The 18,641-nt window shown below is 35.4% G+C and overlaps 1 protein-coding gene across 3 annotated transcripts in view; it reads left to right on the top strand.

Annotated features, from left to right (window-relative positions):
- The window catches only part of LOC124619758, a 136,578-nt gene that overhangs the window by 84,965 nt on the left and 32,972 nt on the right, over window positions 1-18,641 (top strand). For 2 of the 3 annotated variants that reach the window (XM_047146337.1, XM_047146338.1), the window contains exons 5-8: window positions 966-1,153; window positions 8,577-8,718; window positions 16,396-16,461; window positions 16,552-16,611. In XM_047146337.1, coding sequence (XP_047002293.1) covers window positions 966-1,153; window positions 8,577-8,718; window positions 16,396-16,461; window positions 16,552-16,611 — 456 coding nt within the window. Of the gene's footprint in view, window positions 1-965; window positions 1,154-2,295; window positions 2,426-8,576; window positions 8,719-16,395; window positions 16,462-16,551; window positions 16,612-18,641 lie in introns of all 3 variants that reach the window. The other variant, XM_047146339.1, reaches the window with a different exon arrangement.

Here is an 18,641-nt window from a genome sequence, read left to right as displayed (position 1 = left end):
GGGAGATGAAGAAGCTTGCACAGGATAGAGTAGCATGGAGAGCTGCATCAAACCAGTCTCAGGACTGAAGACCACAACAACAACAACAACATGTTCTAATATTCTACAACAGATGAATGTCAAGTCTGTTGGATGGTAGCTTTGTAGATCGCTTCTGCTACCCTTCTCATAGATGGTTGTGACCTCTGTTTCCTGCAACAACTGGCCATAGTTTTTTGTTTGAGAGATTTGTGGTATATTGCAATTAGAAGAGATGTTAACACAGCGTCAACTTCTGTTTTTAATCTGATAGGGATTGCATCACATCCTGAAGCATTGTTCAATTTTCCAATTTCAGCTGTTTCTCAGTGCCACTTACACTAATATATATGTCATCCATCTATGCAGTGAAGGGAGAAATAAATTGGGGCAGTACTTCTTAATTTTCATTATTACTTTTGCTTTAATACCCTCAATTTCACTTCTTGTGTTGCCCATGAGTTTGTGGACACTAACGTTCATGTCACTAACAGAATTTACAAATGACCATAATTTCTTTGGTTTTTGTGAGATAGTAGTCACTGAGGGCTTAATGCATTGTCCTCTTGACAGCCAGACACATATCATTCATGATCTCATTGTCTATAGCCCTATGCTTTGTTTTATGCTGATTATGCAGTGGTCTATGTTTCCAAAAAGGAAAAGGAATTCAGCAGTCAAGCAGCTGATTGCTGGATTCCTTCTCCTTTTTGAAAGATACCACACTCACTATGCACAGCTGTTCCCATGGAATCAAACTTTCTTTCCTTACAAGTTTCTTTACAGTGACTGTATACCTTGAAGGGTCCCTCCCTCCATGTGACTAACTCCTACTAAAATCTGTAGTTCAGCCTGTAATGGGATATGTCTAAGAAAAATGTTATACTTTTTCTCTGTATATGAGATTAGTTATTTATATCCTAATGTTACTGTGATTTTCTTTTCAGTATGTGGAAACTGAATTGCACAATGTGTTCACGGGGTGTTACATGCTAAAAGTTCGCCCCAATAGAACATCTGTTGATAATCCAATGTTAAAGCTAAACAGATACTCTCACAGTATTTTCATAAAATCAATTTACCAAAAAACTTTTATACAAACCCCAAATATGTCATACGAGTACAATCCACATGCGTGAGTATGGAATTTATATTTGATAATAATACTATCATAAGCACTAAACATTCTCTCTCTGTCTCTCTCTCTCTCTCTCTCTCCCTCTCTCTCTCTCTATCCCTGTCACTCTCTCTGTCTCTCTCTGTCTCTGTCTCCGTCTCTCTCTCTCTCTCTCTCTCTCTCTCTCTCTCTCTGTGTGTGTGTGTGTGTGTGTGTGTGTGTGTGTGTGTGTTTGTTCCTCTTCTACAATGTAAAATTATTTTTTGAAAGATTTCATGAGGCCTTCAGCTGCCATTCTCTTTATTTTGTGTACGATTGTGCAATTTCGGCCTTACGCTATTTTCAAGTGGATGATTTTTAGTACTAAACTATGCCTTCTATGTCATTGCCCCTATGACTCAATTTTATGCTCATAAAATAAATCCGAGATGTTTTATGCTATTTTAGGAGCACGCTACTTTCAAACAGTTATTGTAATAACTGCTCAGAAGTATTGTGCTCCTAAAATAGCATAAAACATCTCAGATTTATTTTATGAGCATAACATGGAGTCATAGGAGCAATGACTTACAAGGCATAATTTACTACTAAAAACCATCCATAAAATACTTGAAAATGGCCTAACGCCGAAATTGTACAATCATACATAAAATAAAGAGAATGGCAGCTGAAAGCATCGTGAAATCTTTCAAAAAATTCATTGCAGCTGTAGACCTTATCACATTGAAATTATAAAATTATTTGTTCTATGAATGATGAAATTCTGAGAATAGAATTGTTTGCATAATAATGGTTCATTCTCTGTGTGTCAACAAAAATAGTGTAATAATAGTGGTGGTAGTGGAACTATGCATGAGCTCTCTGGTCTGGTTTGGAAACATTTACAACAGTAAAAATGCTGGCATAATTGGGCTAATTAATCTGTTTTCCTTTTGTCACCTTTATCTTGCCTTTACTGATTTTCTTTGCAGATCGTTTTGCAAAATATTGGAAACTAAGTGTTAACTGTTACATACTTGGGTTAAGGTGCAAGCTCTACATCTGGGAGGCAGTCTGTTTCTCCAATTGTGAGATGTGTTCCAAAAGCCAGGACTTCTGGAAAACATTTATTGTAGTTTTTAATTAAATTACATTTTAAATGTATTCTTAATTTTTTCTAGGAAGAAAATAGACTTTGTGCTCCCTTTAAATCAGTCTTGGAACAAATGTGCTCATCTCATTATATTCTCCCTAAAACAATACTGTTATATGGATGTCAAGAAGGAGAATCCTCTGGTGGTGGAGTTAAGTGTAAGATTTTCTTTTGCACAATTGTTACTGTAGTTTTTGCCTTAAGAAGATTAATATTGTGTAACATATAAAATTTGATTATGGGAAAGAGTATCACTCACTTCGAATTACACTTATTGCAATATTGCCTTCTGTCTTCACAAATATTTAATATTACTGGTAATACAAGATATTACCATTCCCTTGCATGAAATGTGTAAAATGAATATCATCACATTCGTACAACTGATAAGAACTGCAAATAGAGTTTTAATCTGAATGTATTTCAATATTTGTCAGCTAAACAAACAAATGCTGTGTATAATGTGTTTGTGAAGAGAGAGGGCTCATTATATATTTTGAATGCACTGAGGTAATAATTATCAATAATGGGCATTTGTTTGTGTACAACTGCATGGCTAAGTTGATTTCTGTAGTTGAGAATGCATGTCTGCTGCATCTTGCTTTAGCACTAAGAATAATGTACAACATTTACTCGAATGGTTGCAGACATAGAGCATTGTATTATGTACTGCAGTAAATCACAAAATTATGCATAGACCTATTCGATTATTTTCCTTTAACCTAACATACTGTGAAAAATTGAATTTTTTGTATTGTTACTGATGGTGCAATATGTCTTCATATATTCTTGCCATGTGGCTTGATGGCTAAGTGGGTGAATTTGACTGCTCAGTTGCTCAACTGCTTAATTTCTCAGTCCGCAATCTGTTAGGATATTTAATAAAATCAAAAAGTGGGAAATCTAGGACAGAATAATGACAATATTAGGATATTTTTGTCATTAAGCCTTTATTTCACCCATAGCAATGAACTGATAATGCAAAAAAATTTGAAGTTAAACTTTTGCTCATACTGTATATTCAACTGTTAGTCCTCTCAAAGGGCAGAAGAAGTTAAGAGGATACCATCTGTAATAGGATCATGCCTGCTAAAGCATTCCAGTAATGAATCAAATCTTACTTTTATGCTCTTGTTAAACCCTTTATCCTTCTCCCTTCCAACATCAGAGTCTTACTCTCACTATTGCCGTTGGATACTTACATTTCATTCCAGTTTGTATGTCTATGGAACTTCCTCCACCATGTCCTCTCAGAGATATCCCTCTGTCTTTACTCTGTTCTCCTCTACTCAGCTGCAACCTCTGCTGCATGCAGCAGTGTGTGCAACATGCTACTCACTACCCTTGCCTGCAACAGAGTGAGTTTTCTCTGGCAGCATATCCATCCTCCTTCCCTTGCTCTCCTCCCCCCCCCCTCCCCCATCCCCCTCCTCCCCCACCCAAAACCCCTGCTAGCACATGTATCTTTCTAGTGGCCTTTCCTTCCCCTCAGCTATTTCTTATTCATTTTGCTACCTCCATCGAAAACAACTTTGTGCCCAATTAGGAGACAGCAATGGGACTGTATAGCTGTTTGCATGCATGTGGGCATTGAAGAACATAAGTTTGTAAGCTTTATTTCAGTTCTTATTTTGGTACCTATCTTCTGCACAATGTTGTGAGTAATTGCCCTTACTCATCTCATTGTTTGGTTTTCATTCAGGGTTCTCTTACACATTAGAAAATTGTTATGTCAGCCATAAATTTATTTATTGCCCATTTTTTCCTTTCTAAATCAATGCAAAAGTATGCCAATAGAAATCATATGCAAATGATTCTTGAACTAATGGAAAAATGTATGAAATGCTACATGATTGTGAGGCACTAATCGTTATTATTACCATTCATGTGCTACAACTGTTGTTTCTTGTTACACTGATGGAAGTACTACAAAGTATGTTATGCATGTAAAAGAGGCAAAAGAACAAATTCCTCTAACATTCAGCAATTCAGTGAATGGTAGTTGGAGCAAAATTATTGAAGTCCGCCAGTGTGTTAGTTGTATAGAGAGCGCTGGTGACCATAACAGTTTTTGGCATTAATTGAAAATATTTTAACGCGCCTCTTAGGCAAAAGACTGTAAATGTAAAATATGAATAATTAGTAACTTAATTTCAACATTGGAAAATTCAGTGGTTAGTGAGCTTCTGCGCGAGTTAGATTGTTATCATTGGATGAATATTATATTGATCTCCAGTAGTTACAAAATATGAGCAACACACTTGAGACTAACAATTGTGAAGAAAATATTGTGTGAGCAGAGGATCATGCAACAGCTGTGAAAGTGTGAATAGTTTGATGAGATAGTAAACAAATAGTGAAAAAGAAACTTTTTTAGATGTAATTCATCATGATCGAATGTTAAATAACTGTTTCATTACTGTAACAAAGTTCAAATAAAAACTGGAAAGTAAATAAATGTAGTTATGTAGACTTACTTTTATAAGGTATAAATGGAAATAGAAAGATGATACATGCCATGTTTATAGGCATACAAAAACAGTTTTGAACTTTGAATAATGAAAACCTTTATGATATTTTGAAATTGTAAGTAAGAACCTAACTTTTTATCCTAAAAAGTACAGACATTATCACACTATTTCATTACACAGAAATTCTGAAACGTAAAGAGCCTTACATATCATGTAACTGAGTGATCCAGGATAGCTGGACAGAGTAACTCCATCCTCCCAAATACAAGGTCAATGTCCTAACATCTGTGCTGCCTCATTCAGTAAGTTCCTATTGTGTAATGTTCCTTAATTATGTACAATTTGTTTCAGGTAACTTGCAATTTGTTCTTCACTGCTGCACATTCCATAGACATCTGCTGATGTCCCTTGGACTCTTCAGATGCTGCTGTTCCCCTTACCTCAACTCCAGACTCCATTCCAGTCCATGTTCATCTATGTTCCTCAGTCCATCTGAAAAACTGAGCCAATATACATTAATATCATGCATTTTACATTTTGACATTCTTTCCTTGTGAAAGCAGTAAACCATGATCATGTGTTGAAACAAGACATGGTGTTGTAGTTATTCTCTTTCATTACTATTCACTCTTCTGTCGTCTAAGTAAATCTTTGTGTGGTATGCATTACGTATGAAAAACATTTTAGCTATCTTTTTAAACAGATGAATTTAAGTAATCTTTTTCATTTCCTTTGGCAGTTTATTATACAATTTTATCCCCTTATGTAATATGCTGTTTTGAATTTTTTGTTTGTTTTTCCTAGCTAAATGTAATTCCAAATTCTTGTTCCATGATTATGTATAGAACCTGCAATGTTCCCGTTAACTGATGCTGATATTGTACTTGGTATTATGTATCTTGATGCACTGAAAAGATATTCTGAAAACTGGCAATATGAAAGGTAGTGTCAGATGATGTAGACTACACAACAGATGAATTTTAAAGGTGGCTCATCCCAATTTATTTTCACTATTACATCATTAGAGAGCAGTTCCAGTTTTACAAATTATAGTTTATGCTGGTAAAGAGATGTGCAACTCTGCCTTTGCACACATATCTGGAAGAGAACTCGTCATGCTATTAATCAGTGTCTCAGTACTTCGGACTTAGAGTTTGTAGATCATTAAAATTTTACTAACTCACCCAAGATTTTAAGACACAAAGATATTATGCAGCTCCAAAGTCCTTGCAAACATATTTTCCACACTTATTATGTTGGAGTGCAGAATTACAACTTCCAGTCCCTGACTTTTTCACAAGCAGATGAGTGATGTTATCTGTGTGCTGGATAGTTGCACACTTTAAGCTGCGTAGATACTGAACATTGACTTCTTAACAACAAACTTTCATTTTAACCAATGTGGAGATGTCTGTGTGCTCTGTGATCCTAGACTTAAACACAAATAGACCTAATGATGTGACAAGTGTGAGTGCAGGGTGCTGAGTGGTGATTTTGTGAGAGGAGTGACTATGTAAAGACAGGCATAATAATATGATGATTATTCTGAAATTACTTAATGTTTTGTAATTCGGCTAGTCATATTTTACTATTCTGCAAGGGCTATAAGAATTTAATATTGTTTGATTTATGACAAATGTTTCAGGTTAGTAATTTACAAAAGTATAGGGAACAAATTATTCATTCATTCATTGCCCGCATACTGCAGCTGACAATTTCCAGCTGAAAGTTTGGGTGTATCATACAGTTTTATAAGCAAAAAACCAAGACAGATGTAATACCTGCATTCTGATAACACCTACCATTCCACACTGTATTGAGGCCTAATTACAATGAGTATGAAAGACATTTACAATTAAAAATAGGCTCACATTTTACAGGCACGTAAAAGGTCTTCACATAAATGGGAGAGAGGGGGGGGGGGGGGGCAGGTGGGGGGAGGGGATCCAAAAAAATATATACTCACTGTTTGATAGCCCGTTCTTAAAGATTTGTCTTATAGGTACAATTCTTGGCATTTGGAGTCATCTTTTATGTCTGAAATGACCAGCAGAAGCTTCTAAACAATTCTGATGGCATTGAACTATACATCAAACTATGGCTATAAGTGTTTGGCATTATTGTAGTGCATGATGCAACAATTTTTTTATGGAGATCATTGATTGTAGCTGGTTTTGTTGACACACAATGTACTTGATGGTGCCACAGCTAAAAGTCCATAGATGTTAAATCTGGAGAGCAAGATGGGTACCCTGTAAGTCCTCTTTGATCTGCCTAGACACATCCTGTCATCTTGATGATGGTAAGGTCGGACTTCACCTTGTTGCTTTTAAGACATTTCACCTTCATGCAGTGTTTGAATGTCAAGCAAAACCCTTGTCTGAGGCAATTTTGACCTGTTATAGTATCCCCAGAGAAGAAGGGACCAATTAAACCACATGATAACAGACTACATCCTACCTAGTTCAAATGAACATGAGAATTTTCAGGAGCCCAGTAAACACAATCGACGTGGTTTCACTGTATTACTTAGGTTCAATATTGGCTTGTCAGGCTAAACAAATTTCCCAGAAAATTTGTCACCCTTATCTACCATGTGATCAAACTATTCATAGTATTCAGTTATTTGATCCAAATAATTTTTCATCATAGGTAGCATTCTTGGAATTTACATGTTCCACCTTGCACCCTTATGGAAGTTTCTTTCTCTTGAGTGCCTCATCCTGCTTTCGCACACTCCTTGATTTACTAATTTTTGCTGTGAATGGATGAAATGTTGCAATACTGTGGCTTTGGACACTGAATGTGTAACTTTTTGTGACTGGCTGGATCTTGCCTTCTTCACATGTGTAAAAGTTCCATCAGCTTTGAACTTATCATAAATACAGGTAATTTTGAAATATGTTGGTGGCCATATTTTAAACCCTTATCGCCACTGTACATAGTGAATGTTCTGATACTTGCAGTATCACTTCAATACAACCATAAATTCCACAAATGACAACCTTATCCCAGCCATTGTTGCTAGATGATTGTTTTCTACTTTATTGTACTGTTGAGGTGAAGGCCATGCCTAGTATTGAGAGAATCAATAGGAACCACACCAATTTGTGATGTGAAGAATAAAGATGTATACTGTTAAGAAAATTTGTTTTATTTTAGAGGCTTTAAGAGTTCTCAATAAAAAAATATGGAGGCATTACTTTTCAGCAAACCCTCTTAATTCTTACTTGAATAAAGGATTACAGGATGTAATATTAAAATTTTAAGTTCCTTGATCGGTGTCCTCTTTTTCAACTCCATTTTTGTGCTTAAGTTACAGCAAAAGTAAGCTGAGCTGAAAGTTATAGAGTTTACTAGCTCATCTAATTAGCCTGGACTGCTATGACTGTCTTTATTGCCAATTATTGTTCATCACACTATAGCAAAGAGAGTGTAAACTGTTGCAATTTTTATGCATTGTCTAAAAATAAAGGAAACTGCTGTAATGGCCTAAAGACAATAAAATCTTTATTATTATTATTATTATGTGTAAATATTTTAGTCTTGATTAATTATTATTTTGCTTTTTACTGCTTTCTCTTGTTTTGTGGGCACCTGTGGTATAATAACTTGCCTCTAAATGTAATTAATAGCCTCGCATTACTAATGCTTTCTTTGTTTTACCTATAATTTTGTATATTTTGCAGAAAAGTTCTACACCATTTCATGTATTCTTTTTGTCATTTCCTTTCTGTTGTAGTCATTTTAATCAAATCTTGGCACAATGTTTAAACATTTTCTGAATTTCTTTCCATAAAGTGTAATTTCTGTAGTGGCATTCTGCCTGTGTTTACAGAAATGTTGCATTTATAAACATTACTTCCTCATGGATTGGAAAAATTCCATTGCTTGTTAGTATGGGATATATAGAGCGAGAGGCAGGGAATCAGTCATGTCAAACAAGTGGCATTGTGCAGTCCTGCTGCAGCTCAAAAATGGTAAGAAGATGCCAAATAAGCTGTCCAAGGTGGTGGGTTGTTTTAAGAGCAAAAGTTATTTCTTATTGCTTTAATATTAAAAATGGATTGTGGCATCAAACTGAACAGTGAACTAGAGAAATGCTTTTCACCACAGGTCATAAAACATTTCATATGCAGTGATTTCGTAAACTTTTAACCACATAAAAAACATCTGACCTTAACAATCATTGTACATTATGACCTTAACAATTTATTCATATTTTAGAAGGCACAGCCACTAAACATCAGTTGTTAAACATAAAATGTTTGATTTAGTTTAAAATTGTGGAGGGCCTCCATTACATTTCTTCTCAGAAATCATTAAATACATCTAATATTTTCTCATGGCTTGTGTTTCAGAAGTTGGCTTGAATGAATGAAATCATTACTTTGTGAGCTTTCATCACTTAAATTGTTGCAAGAAAGCTGTATGTTCAGTAAGGGGACACTAAGTGCCTGACTGCTCAAGTTAAGATTGTGGATTCTGAGTTCTGGAATATGATGGCAGTCTGAGACAGGTGTACATCTTATTGAAAAATGCCTACTGAACTCTGATCAGTGTAGGTGTATCCTATGGATATTTGCTTGAACATTAAGTTGTTAGATTTTTAACTGCAGACGAGGCTCAAGAAATTTGTGATAATGGCCATCATTGGCCTGGAACCAAGGCTATAGTTAGAAGAGAAAATATTTACTTATCAGCAATACTGAAATAAAGAAATGCTCTTATAGTTTTCATACTTTTTATATTTAATTTCAAGCTTTCTGTGTTATTCTCTTTTTAATTATTATTTTTATTGGCTTCGCTGATGATAGATTCAATTTTCAGTCACTGTGAGTCTTAATGGGAAGTACACAACAATGATCTTCACGTATGAAATGACCAGCAAATTCATTAATAGGATCTTTTTTTTCTTTCTTTCTTTTTCTCAAACATATTTCTAATGAGGTTTGTCTCTTTCCTTCCATTTGAACCTAAAATGATCACTGTAAATAGGAAAATGTGATTCGTTGAAAACTCACATTTAGTACATACCCACAGTGTCAACTGCACTTTTGGCCATCCTATAAGGTTTTCTATGACCATAATTGCTTACAGCTTTTGTGATTTGTTGTTCATCTTGTCTGCAGCTTTTGTGTTTTATCTTTAACTTTGCATGTTAATGTTCCTGTGGGCATTATTTAATATTTAAAAATTTACATGTATCAAAAATAAAGGGGTCAAAACAATATCCAGCTTGATCTAAAGATATAAAATAGTATATAATTAATTACAAATGCAGTGAAGTATCAATTTCTAGAGAGAGAAGAAACTGAGCACCTCACTTATGTGTGTGTTTATATTTTATGCCATGCCCATACGGACAAATAAAAACTGTAACCAGTCACTTTTTTGAATAATTATGTTTTTTCCATGAACTAGTTTTCAAACCTTTTCAGGTTCACCTTCAGATGGTTTCTGGAAGTTACATCATTATTTCTAGCATAATGCTGGGTGCTGGCTTGCGACAGTATGGGTGGCTTTTTTCATTAGTGTCCATCTGTCTGCCTCCATTTTGATGTCCAGTTGTTATATCACTACACACACTTTCACACAAACTATATTAATATACACTTGGACAGCAAGACTTTCCCAGCATCCAGCATGTGCTTTACAACAATAATTTTATGTTTCTCTCTTCATTTATGTTCTCTTCTTTAATGCCAAATCATTTTCTTTTTTAAAAAAATATTGTTCTCTTCTGGCTTTATATAAAAATAGTTAAACTTACTAGCTGTCCCATTTACCTTCAGTATTTTTTTTTTCAGCAACAATAATTATATGTCATTTGAGAAATTGGTACACAAATACATATATGGGTATTAGCTTCCAGGAGCACAGTATTTCTGAAAGTGACCTTGTTGCCACCATCATGTGTGTTGATGACTTAATTGGCAATGTGTGAACATAGAACTTTCATCTACACACTCTGTCCCACTCCTGTAGTGGATCCATAACAATTCCCTCTGCAGTTCATAGTTTAGAGCAGGTTTGGTTCTTTGTCAGGGTTCATGTCCAGTGCCAGATGAGCAGTGTGCCTGTACACTGTCACTTTTTTTTAATTTATCTCTTATTCCGGTGATCCATGTTGTGACACTATCACAGGATATGGAACGTGTCAATTTTACAAACTTTTTGGTCAGAATTTATGGTAATACATAAAATAAAACAAAAACAGTAAACAGTAACTTAGGTCCCACTACAAAAAAATACATTTTAGATATAGATAGAGATTACGAAACAAAAAACAGTAAACAGTAACTTAGGTCCCACTACAAAAATACATTTTAGAGAGAGATAAAGATTACAAAATAATACGTGTTACAGAGAAATAAATATTGCAAAATATATGTTTACAATAAAAATATTTGGTATTACAAATACAAATTGGGGCATACATTTTCAATTTACAATACAAGAGATGTTAAACACTGTAGTTCAGGAACTCTTCTAATGTATAAAATTATCCTTGCAATAGGAGCTGCCTTAAGGTTTTTTTAAACAGGAGATCATCATCTACCAAACATTTAATTCTTGAAGGGAGGGCATTAAAAATCTTACAACCACTGAAGTGGACTCCTTTCTGCACCATACTTAGATTTGGCTGCTCATAGTGGATATCATGTTTCCTTCTAGTATTGTGACTGTGATATGCACTATTCAGCTTAAAGATGGATTTTTCTTTCCTTATGAAGCACATCAATGAGAATATATATTGCGCAGTGGATGTAGGTATTTCAAGCTTCTTAAAAAGATTCCTGCATGTGGCTCTAGGATGGACTCCACACATGATCCTTATGGCTCTTTTTAGTACACACAGTACTTTTTTAGCCAGTGGCTGATTTCCCCAAAATATAATTGCAAATGCCACAATTGCATGAAAGTAACCATAATATGCTGACTTCATGGTTTCCATATTTCTATAAGAAGAAACAATGCGCAATGCGTATTAACATCAACTGTAGCATATACAGGAGACCAATCCACAAGCCCTAATTGCTGATTAAAGGTTTCAGTGGTGTGTCTGTTTATAATTCTAAATGTTTTCCAAATGAAATTTTCTTTTCTTTGGACATTCATTTGGTTTAGAGTGAGGAATTGCCCTTCATGATCAGAGAGACCATTTATAATATTTGGTTAAATTATTGCAAATATCCTTATCTACAAATACATTATCTATTAAAGTGCTTGAGCTAGCAGTTACTCTAGTTGGAGTGTCCACCACTGATACTAAAGTGAACAGTACATTAAATGTTCAAAATCTGTCCTCTTTCTATTTTCTGTTAAAAGGTCCACATTGAAGTCACCCATAATAATGATAGATTTAGTTTTCCTACATAGGTGGGCCAGAAGTGATTCAGTTTGTCTTAGAAATACATTTAGATTTCCAGCAGGTGCCCTGTAAACAGCCAGAACAATAACAGTTGCACTGTCTGCTGTTAACTCAATGCCACACACCTCAAAATGTTGTTCATCACAGTATTTGCTTAAATCTAGCGATTTATGCACTATATTATTTTTTATAAATATTGCAACACCACCTTTTTCCATAACAGATCTACAGTAATGAGTAGATAAACTAAAGTTCTCAATCTGTATCACGTGGATCCCACTCATAACGTGATGTTCTGAGAAATCACATAATTACTTTTGTAAGTGTGTATTACTGTGTGAAAGATAGTGTAAAAAGAAATCAGTTAGGCGGAGCAATGATCAGGAGAATTTCAGATAGATGTAGAAATGACATGATGAATACAGACACAATTATTTATTGGAGAGGCAGAAGAGAAGAAAAATATATTTTCTGGAACCTACTGTTCTCCAGTCTATGAATTATTATGATAAGGATAATTATTATAATGAGTTTACTGTTTGAAGTTTTTGTTAAAATTTATTTCAAGACCTAGCTTTCACGTTAGTCATAAAGTGATATTAGGAGACAATTTAGAATTATCTTATTTGTTGAGGTATTAATCAATAACTGTATTTTGCAACTGATGTGTCTCAGATGGATGTTTCAAGTTTTACAAACATGTTCCAGAATTCAAAACATTCAGAAGTGTGTCTTTGTGGGGTATTTACACATTTACATTATTTTCTTGAAATGAAATCACCACAAGAATCAAAATAGTAAAGCCTACTGAATAAATAAAACAAATATGCAAAATTGTTTAGACATTGTGCCTTCTATTAATAAACTTTCAAACCTAAAAGAAGGAAGGCAATAATTCAGCTGCAGATGAATGAGTGGTAGTGATAGCATCTGCTTCCCCATCTCCTTCCTCCTAATACTATTTTCTACTGCCTCCTTGCCACTCTCCAACCTGCTGTCATTGATGTCTCTCCCAAACACCCCTCCCTTAGCGCAATCTCTCACAATCAGATAACGTTTCAGCAGCTGTAGAGGCGGTAAGTGTAGGTTCAAATAGTTCCCTATTGATATAACTTAATTGAATGAACACAACTTTAATATACGCTGTCTGATACAAAGTAATCGGACACCTCCTTTGTAATGAAGTATTTTACAGTAGATGTTATGAAAGGTGGACCTGCTACTATAAAAGGACTTTGGGAATATTGTGTTGTCAGGAGAGAAGCGGTAACAGCAGAAAGGATAGGTAAGGAGTGCTCAATGATTTCGAATGTGGACTAATTATTGGATGTCACCTGAGTAACACATCCGCAAAAAAAATTTCAGCTCTTCTAAAGCTGAGCAAGTTGACTGTTGGTGATGTGTGTAATGTGGAAATGTGAAGGAACAACAACATCTAAACCAATAGTAGGCAAACGACATGTGCTGACAGAGAGCAACTGTCAAGCATTGCAGAGAGTGGTTGTGAAGTCACATGAAATCAGAAGATGGGACCACTTGTGAGTTCCAAAGTGCTACCACTAAAACAGCTAGCACAATTGCTGTGCATAGGGAGTTAGGGAAAGGATGCAATAGACACGAAGCTCCTCATAAGCTACACATTTCTGCAGTCAGTGCTAAGTAAAACTTGAGGTGATATAAAAAACAACACCACTGGACACTGGATGACTGGAAATGAGTGATTTGGACTGATGAACCACACTGTAACCGGTGAAAATTGGTGTGGAATGATTTGGATTTGGTGAATGCATGAAGAACACCTGCTTTCACATGTAGTGCCAGTAGTGATGGAGAAGGCAATGTTATGGCATCGGGATTTTTCCCTTGTTTATGGCATGGTCCCTTTATTGTGCTTAATAAATTGCAAAATCCAGAGGACATGAACACACATTGTGTACTGGGTATGGTAGAGGAACAATTTGGAGATGATGACTATTTGTATCACCACGACAGTCCACCATGTCATTAAGCAGCATCTATGAGGCAGTGATTTGAGGACAGTAACATTCCTGAAATAGACTTCTCTGCCCAGAGTCCTACCCACACCCAATGGAATTCCTCTGGGATGAGTTAGAATGTTGGCTTTGCTCTGGACCTCAGCATACATCACTATCTTTTCTGGTTTCATGTCTTGAAAAATGGGCTGCCATTCTTCCAAGTCAGACACCTCACTGCAAATGCCCCTGGCAGACTTCAGTCTGTTATAAAGGCGAAGGGTGGATACACCCCATGTTAATGACCACTAATAGGTGTCTGGATATTTTTGATCTGATAGTGTATAATACATTAAACCACAGTTACATAAAATAAGGGAAAAGCAACCACTTACCCATAGAGGATTAATGCATGGTACACAGAAACACATAATAGAAAACAATCTTGCTGCTCCAGCGAATGTGATCGTTTGAGTTCCTTTGTGGGTTTTTTTGTGTGTGTGTGTGTGTGTGTGTGTGTGTGTGTGTGTGTGTGTGTGTGTGTTTTCCTATTAGAAAAATTCTTATGGAACTAAAATGTTCAAAAAAGTGGTGCTTATTGATTAAAAGTTTAGTGGCTCATATTACAGTCAACAGAAATTGCTGCACAAAGCTTAGTGGCTCATATTACATTCAACAGAAATTGCTGCACATCTTTCCTTACACAAGCAAATATTTATTTTATTTTCTGCCAACATAGGTTCAACCTTTCACCTCTTCATACATCCCTTTAATTTATGTTTACCTACAACATTGCCTTTATCCTCCATTCTGTAACTCTATGACGTTCCCATTGTCATTTGCTTTGGTCTGTATTACAGTACTAGTCAGCCTGATAATGTACTGTTGATTGTGTAATCAAGAGTGTGTGTATGCTTCTTCTTTTCCAAGCCTTACCATGAAATAGGTCATTGCCTTATTCACATACATTCTCTCTTCAGAATGGCTGGCCAGTGCTTATCTCTAGGATGCTAAATTCTAAGTACTGGCAATAGACACTTACAAAAGCAAGAAACCTATAACAGCCCTCAGAACAGTTAGTACCTTCCTAAGGGAGGACAAAGATAGAGATTTGGGAAGCATAGGAAGGAGGGCCATGTAACACATAATCCCAGTTTTAGAGGGATCTCATTGTTGTTAGAATGAGGAAAGACAAAGGTGGAGGACGAGACATCAGGATGAGTAGGAGGTCAAAGGCAGTGCATTGTTATGCACTGTGCCTGCTGCAGTCAACACATTGATACAATGGCAGAATGAGAGGTAAAGAGGGGGTAGGGGTTAGAGATATGAGAATTTCATTGAATAGTGCAACTGAAAAATAGGAGGAAAGTGGAGAAGGAGATGGGGAAAAACTGAAAAGAAAGAGGTAAGGAAACACGAAGATAAAAAAGTAAACTATTTAGTAAATGAGTAAAGAAATATTACTGAAAAAATTTTAAAGCAAAAAAGAGGGAATATCTTAATGGAAGCTAAGTCCAGGAAAGTGATGACATACAAGAACAAGTTGGATAGCGACTTCCAATTCTCAGGGTTCAAGGAAACTGGTAGTGTGGAGAAGGATGCAAATGCTTAGTGTTCTGTAGCAGGCTCTTAGGTCCCTTGAATCAGGCTGTATGGCATGTTCAGCACCTGTGTAGCCCCAAGGCAGACAGTTCTTCTGTATTCATTCATGCCACTTAGGCAATTTAGTTCATTCATATATAGAAAACTATACAGTGAGCAAAATGCTTTGTTGTTGCCTTTGATGATTTAGAATTTATCTGTGGTAGGTGATAGTGGGTGGGTTTATGGGGAAAATTTTACAATGGGAACAATTGCAGGGGGAGGACTAATGATCTGAAAATGTCATTTGATTAATAGTTTTAAAAATATGTATGGAGGACACATTGGACACACCAAAACATAACAATGACTTGGGTATGTAAAGAAATATTTGTACATGATGGGTACCCTTTTTTATGATAATGTTAGTGAACCACATTCATCACGCTGAGAATAGTATTAAAGTTGCTGCAAAAGAGTTCAGCCTGTTTGGTTCATGTGGGTGAAAATCAAATTGATATCAAAATTTGTCAAGAAAAGTCACAGAAGTTGCAGCATTTAGAGATGTGTTGCAGACCACAAATGAAGATGTGAGATTTTATAGATCTTGAATAAATGGTACTCTTCTCCGCATTTATCAAATTTATTTGAATATGTTATTTGCTGTTGGTGATTTTACATATCAGTTTTTGTAAATATTTATAATGTTTTGTGAACTCATGTTCCAGCCAAATGTTACTGTGCAACAGTGTGAAACAAACAACCCAAACCATAGGCATCCAGAATGTGATCCAGTATGTATTCTGAATATTTAACATACTGAATTCATTGCAGTTCCTAGTTTTTGGTGCAAAATATTATTTACATTTTGTTTCTTTTCACAGGAGGCTATTGGTCTATCATGCAGGATATTTAATGTCACCCCTGGAAATTATTGTATAAGAGTAAGTTACATATTATTTTTCATGTAAATATTATTTCATCTATTACTAACTTTTATGATATTATTTTCATGTACTAACTCATTCCATGCCATGAGGATTTGGTCTTCAATTTGGTCTAATGGTACTAGATGTGTAAAATAAAAATAAGAGTATCCTGTTTGGGTTATCTATCTCCAATAACCACTGCAGCATTGGTCATCTAAGGCACATTGTGTGAATAAAATTGCAATACCATATAAGAGTATCACTTTTCATTTAGCATTTTTTGAACATTTTCAAGCATAACTTTGACATAGCTTTTCCACAAAAGAAAGTTATTTCCAAGAGCACAGATAGATTCAGAAACTGGATTACATCAGGCATCAGAGTATCTTGTAAAAGGAAGCGGGAACTTTTTCTGCAGTCAAAAACTAACAGCAGTCCAGAATTTATTAATTATTTCAAACAATACAAGCTAGTTTTGAAACGCATCATAAAGGAGGCAAAAATTAAGGAAAATGACAAATATATTATGAAGTCATCCAATAAAACTAAGTCCATGTGGAAAGCTGTGCAGGATCTTACTGGGAAGAAGACAACTCACAAAAATATTGTGATATCACATGATGGCAAGAATGTCACTGACCCTAGGGAAGTTGCAAATAGTTTCAATTCTTACTATGCAACTGTTGCTGGGAAATTAGTGAAGGAAAATTTGGAAATCCACCTAATACAACATGGAAAGAACTTTCATCTATTGAAATAAATAATATATCCATGTTCCTCAGTCCAGTAAGCCCAACAGAGCTCCTAAATACCATTAATTCACTGAAGAGTAAGTACTGAACTGGTATTGATGATATTCCAGATTATATTATAAAAATAACAGCAAGACAAATACTTTCACCTTTATTGGACATATGCAATTCATCCTTATCATGTGGTGTCTTCCCTCAGCAACTGAAAATGGCAAAAGTAATACCCCTGTATAAAAAAGGTGATCATCAATGTATGGGTAACTATAGGCCTGTGTCTCTATTGTCAGGGTTTTCGAAAATTATTGAAAAAGTGTTCCTTTCAAAACTAATTACATTCTTCGACAAGAATAATATTATTTCTGGATGTCAACATGGCTTCAGACCACAGAGATCAATTGAAACTGCCAATTTCAATCTGATAAACCATGTCGTAAATGCAGTGGACAACCACAGAAATATCTCAGGTTTATTCTTGGACCTAACAAAAGCTTTTGATGTGATTGATCATTCTATACTCCTGAGGAAGCTCGAATGGTATGGTGTAAGAGGTATGCCAAATCAGTGGATCAAATCATATTTGGAATATCGTTCTCAGGTAACTGAAATTAAGTACACAGAAGGAAATGAACTCCAGGTACACGTTTCAGAACCATGTGGACTAACTCATGGTGTTCCACAGGGCTCCATTTTAGGTCCCTTTCTTTTTTTGGTCTACATTAATGATTTCCCATCACCCGTTAGGGATTCTGAACCAGTACTGTTTGCAGATGAGACCAGTCTATTGATGGAAGGGAATAATGAAGAAAATCTTACTGCATCTGCAAAAGATATTACAAAAGGAGTGTCTGAATGGTTTATCAGAAACAGGCTAATAGTTAATCCCCAAAAAACTGTACTAATGAATTTCCACACTGATCAAAATAAAAATCCGGCACAACCTGTAATATGTATAGATAACCAAAACATTAGTTCTGTCAGTGAAACTAAATTTCTTGGGATTCATATCCAGGAAAATCTTAAATGGAACACTCATATCACAGCCCTAAATTCAAAACTAGCAAAAATTAGCTATGTGGTAAGAATTCTCTGCAACAGTACTAGTGCAGAAACAGTTAGGGCTGTATACTTTGCTCGTGTACATTCAATACTGAAGTACGGTATCATTTTCTGGGGAAATGTACATCAGGCCATAACAGTTTTCAGGAAACAAAAGGCAATTATAAGAATAATGAAACAAGTGAGCAGCAGAAAATCATGCAAACCTTTCTTTAAATATCTAAAGATCCTACCCCT

Source organism: Schistocerca americana, chromosome 6 (genome assembly GCF_021461395.2).
Source record: "Schistocerca americana isolate TAMUIC-IGC-003095 chromosome 6, iqSchAmer2.1, whole genome shotgun sequence".
In the NCBI taxonomy this organism is placed as follows: Eukaryota; Metazoa; Arthropoda; class Insecta; order Orthoptera; family Acrididae; genus Schistocerca; species Schistocerca americana.
Note: the sequence above shows the minus strand (reverse complement) of the source record. Positions and strands in the feature narration are given on the sequence as shown.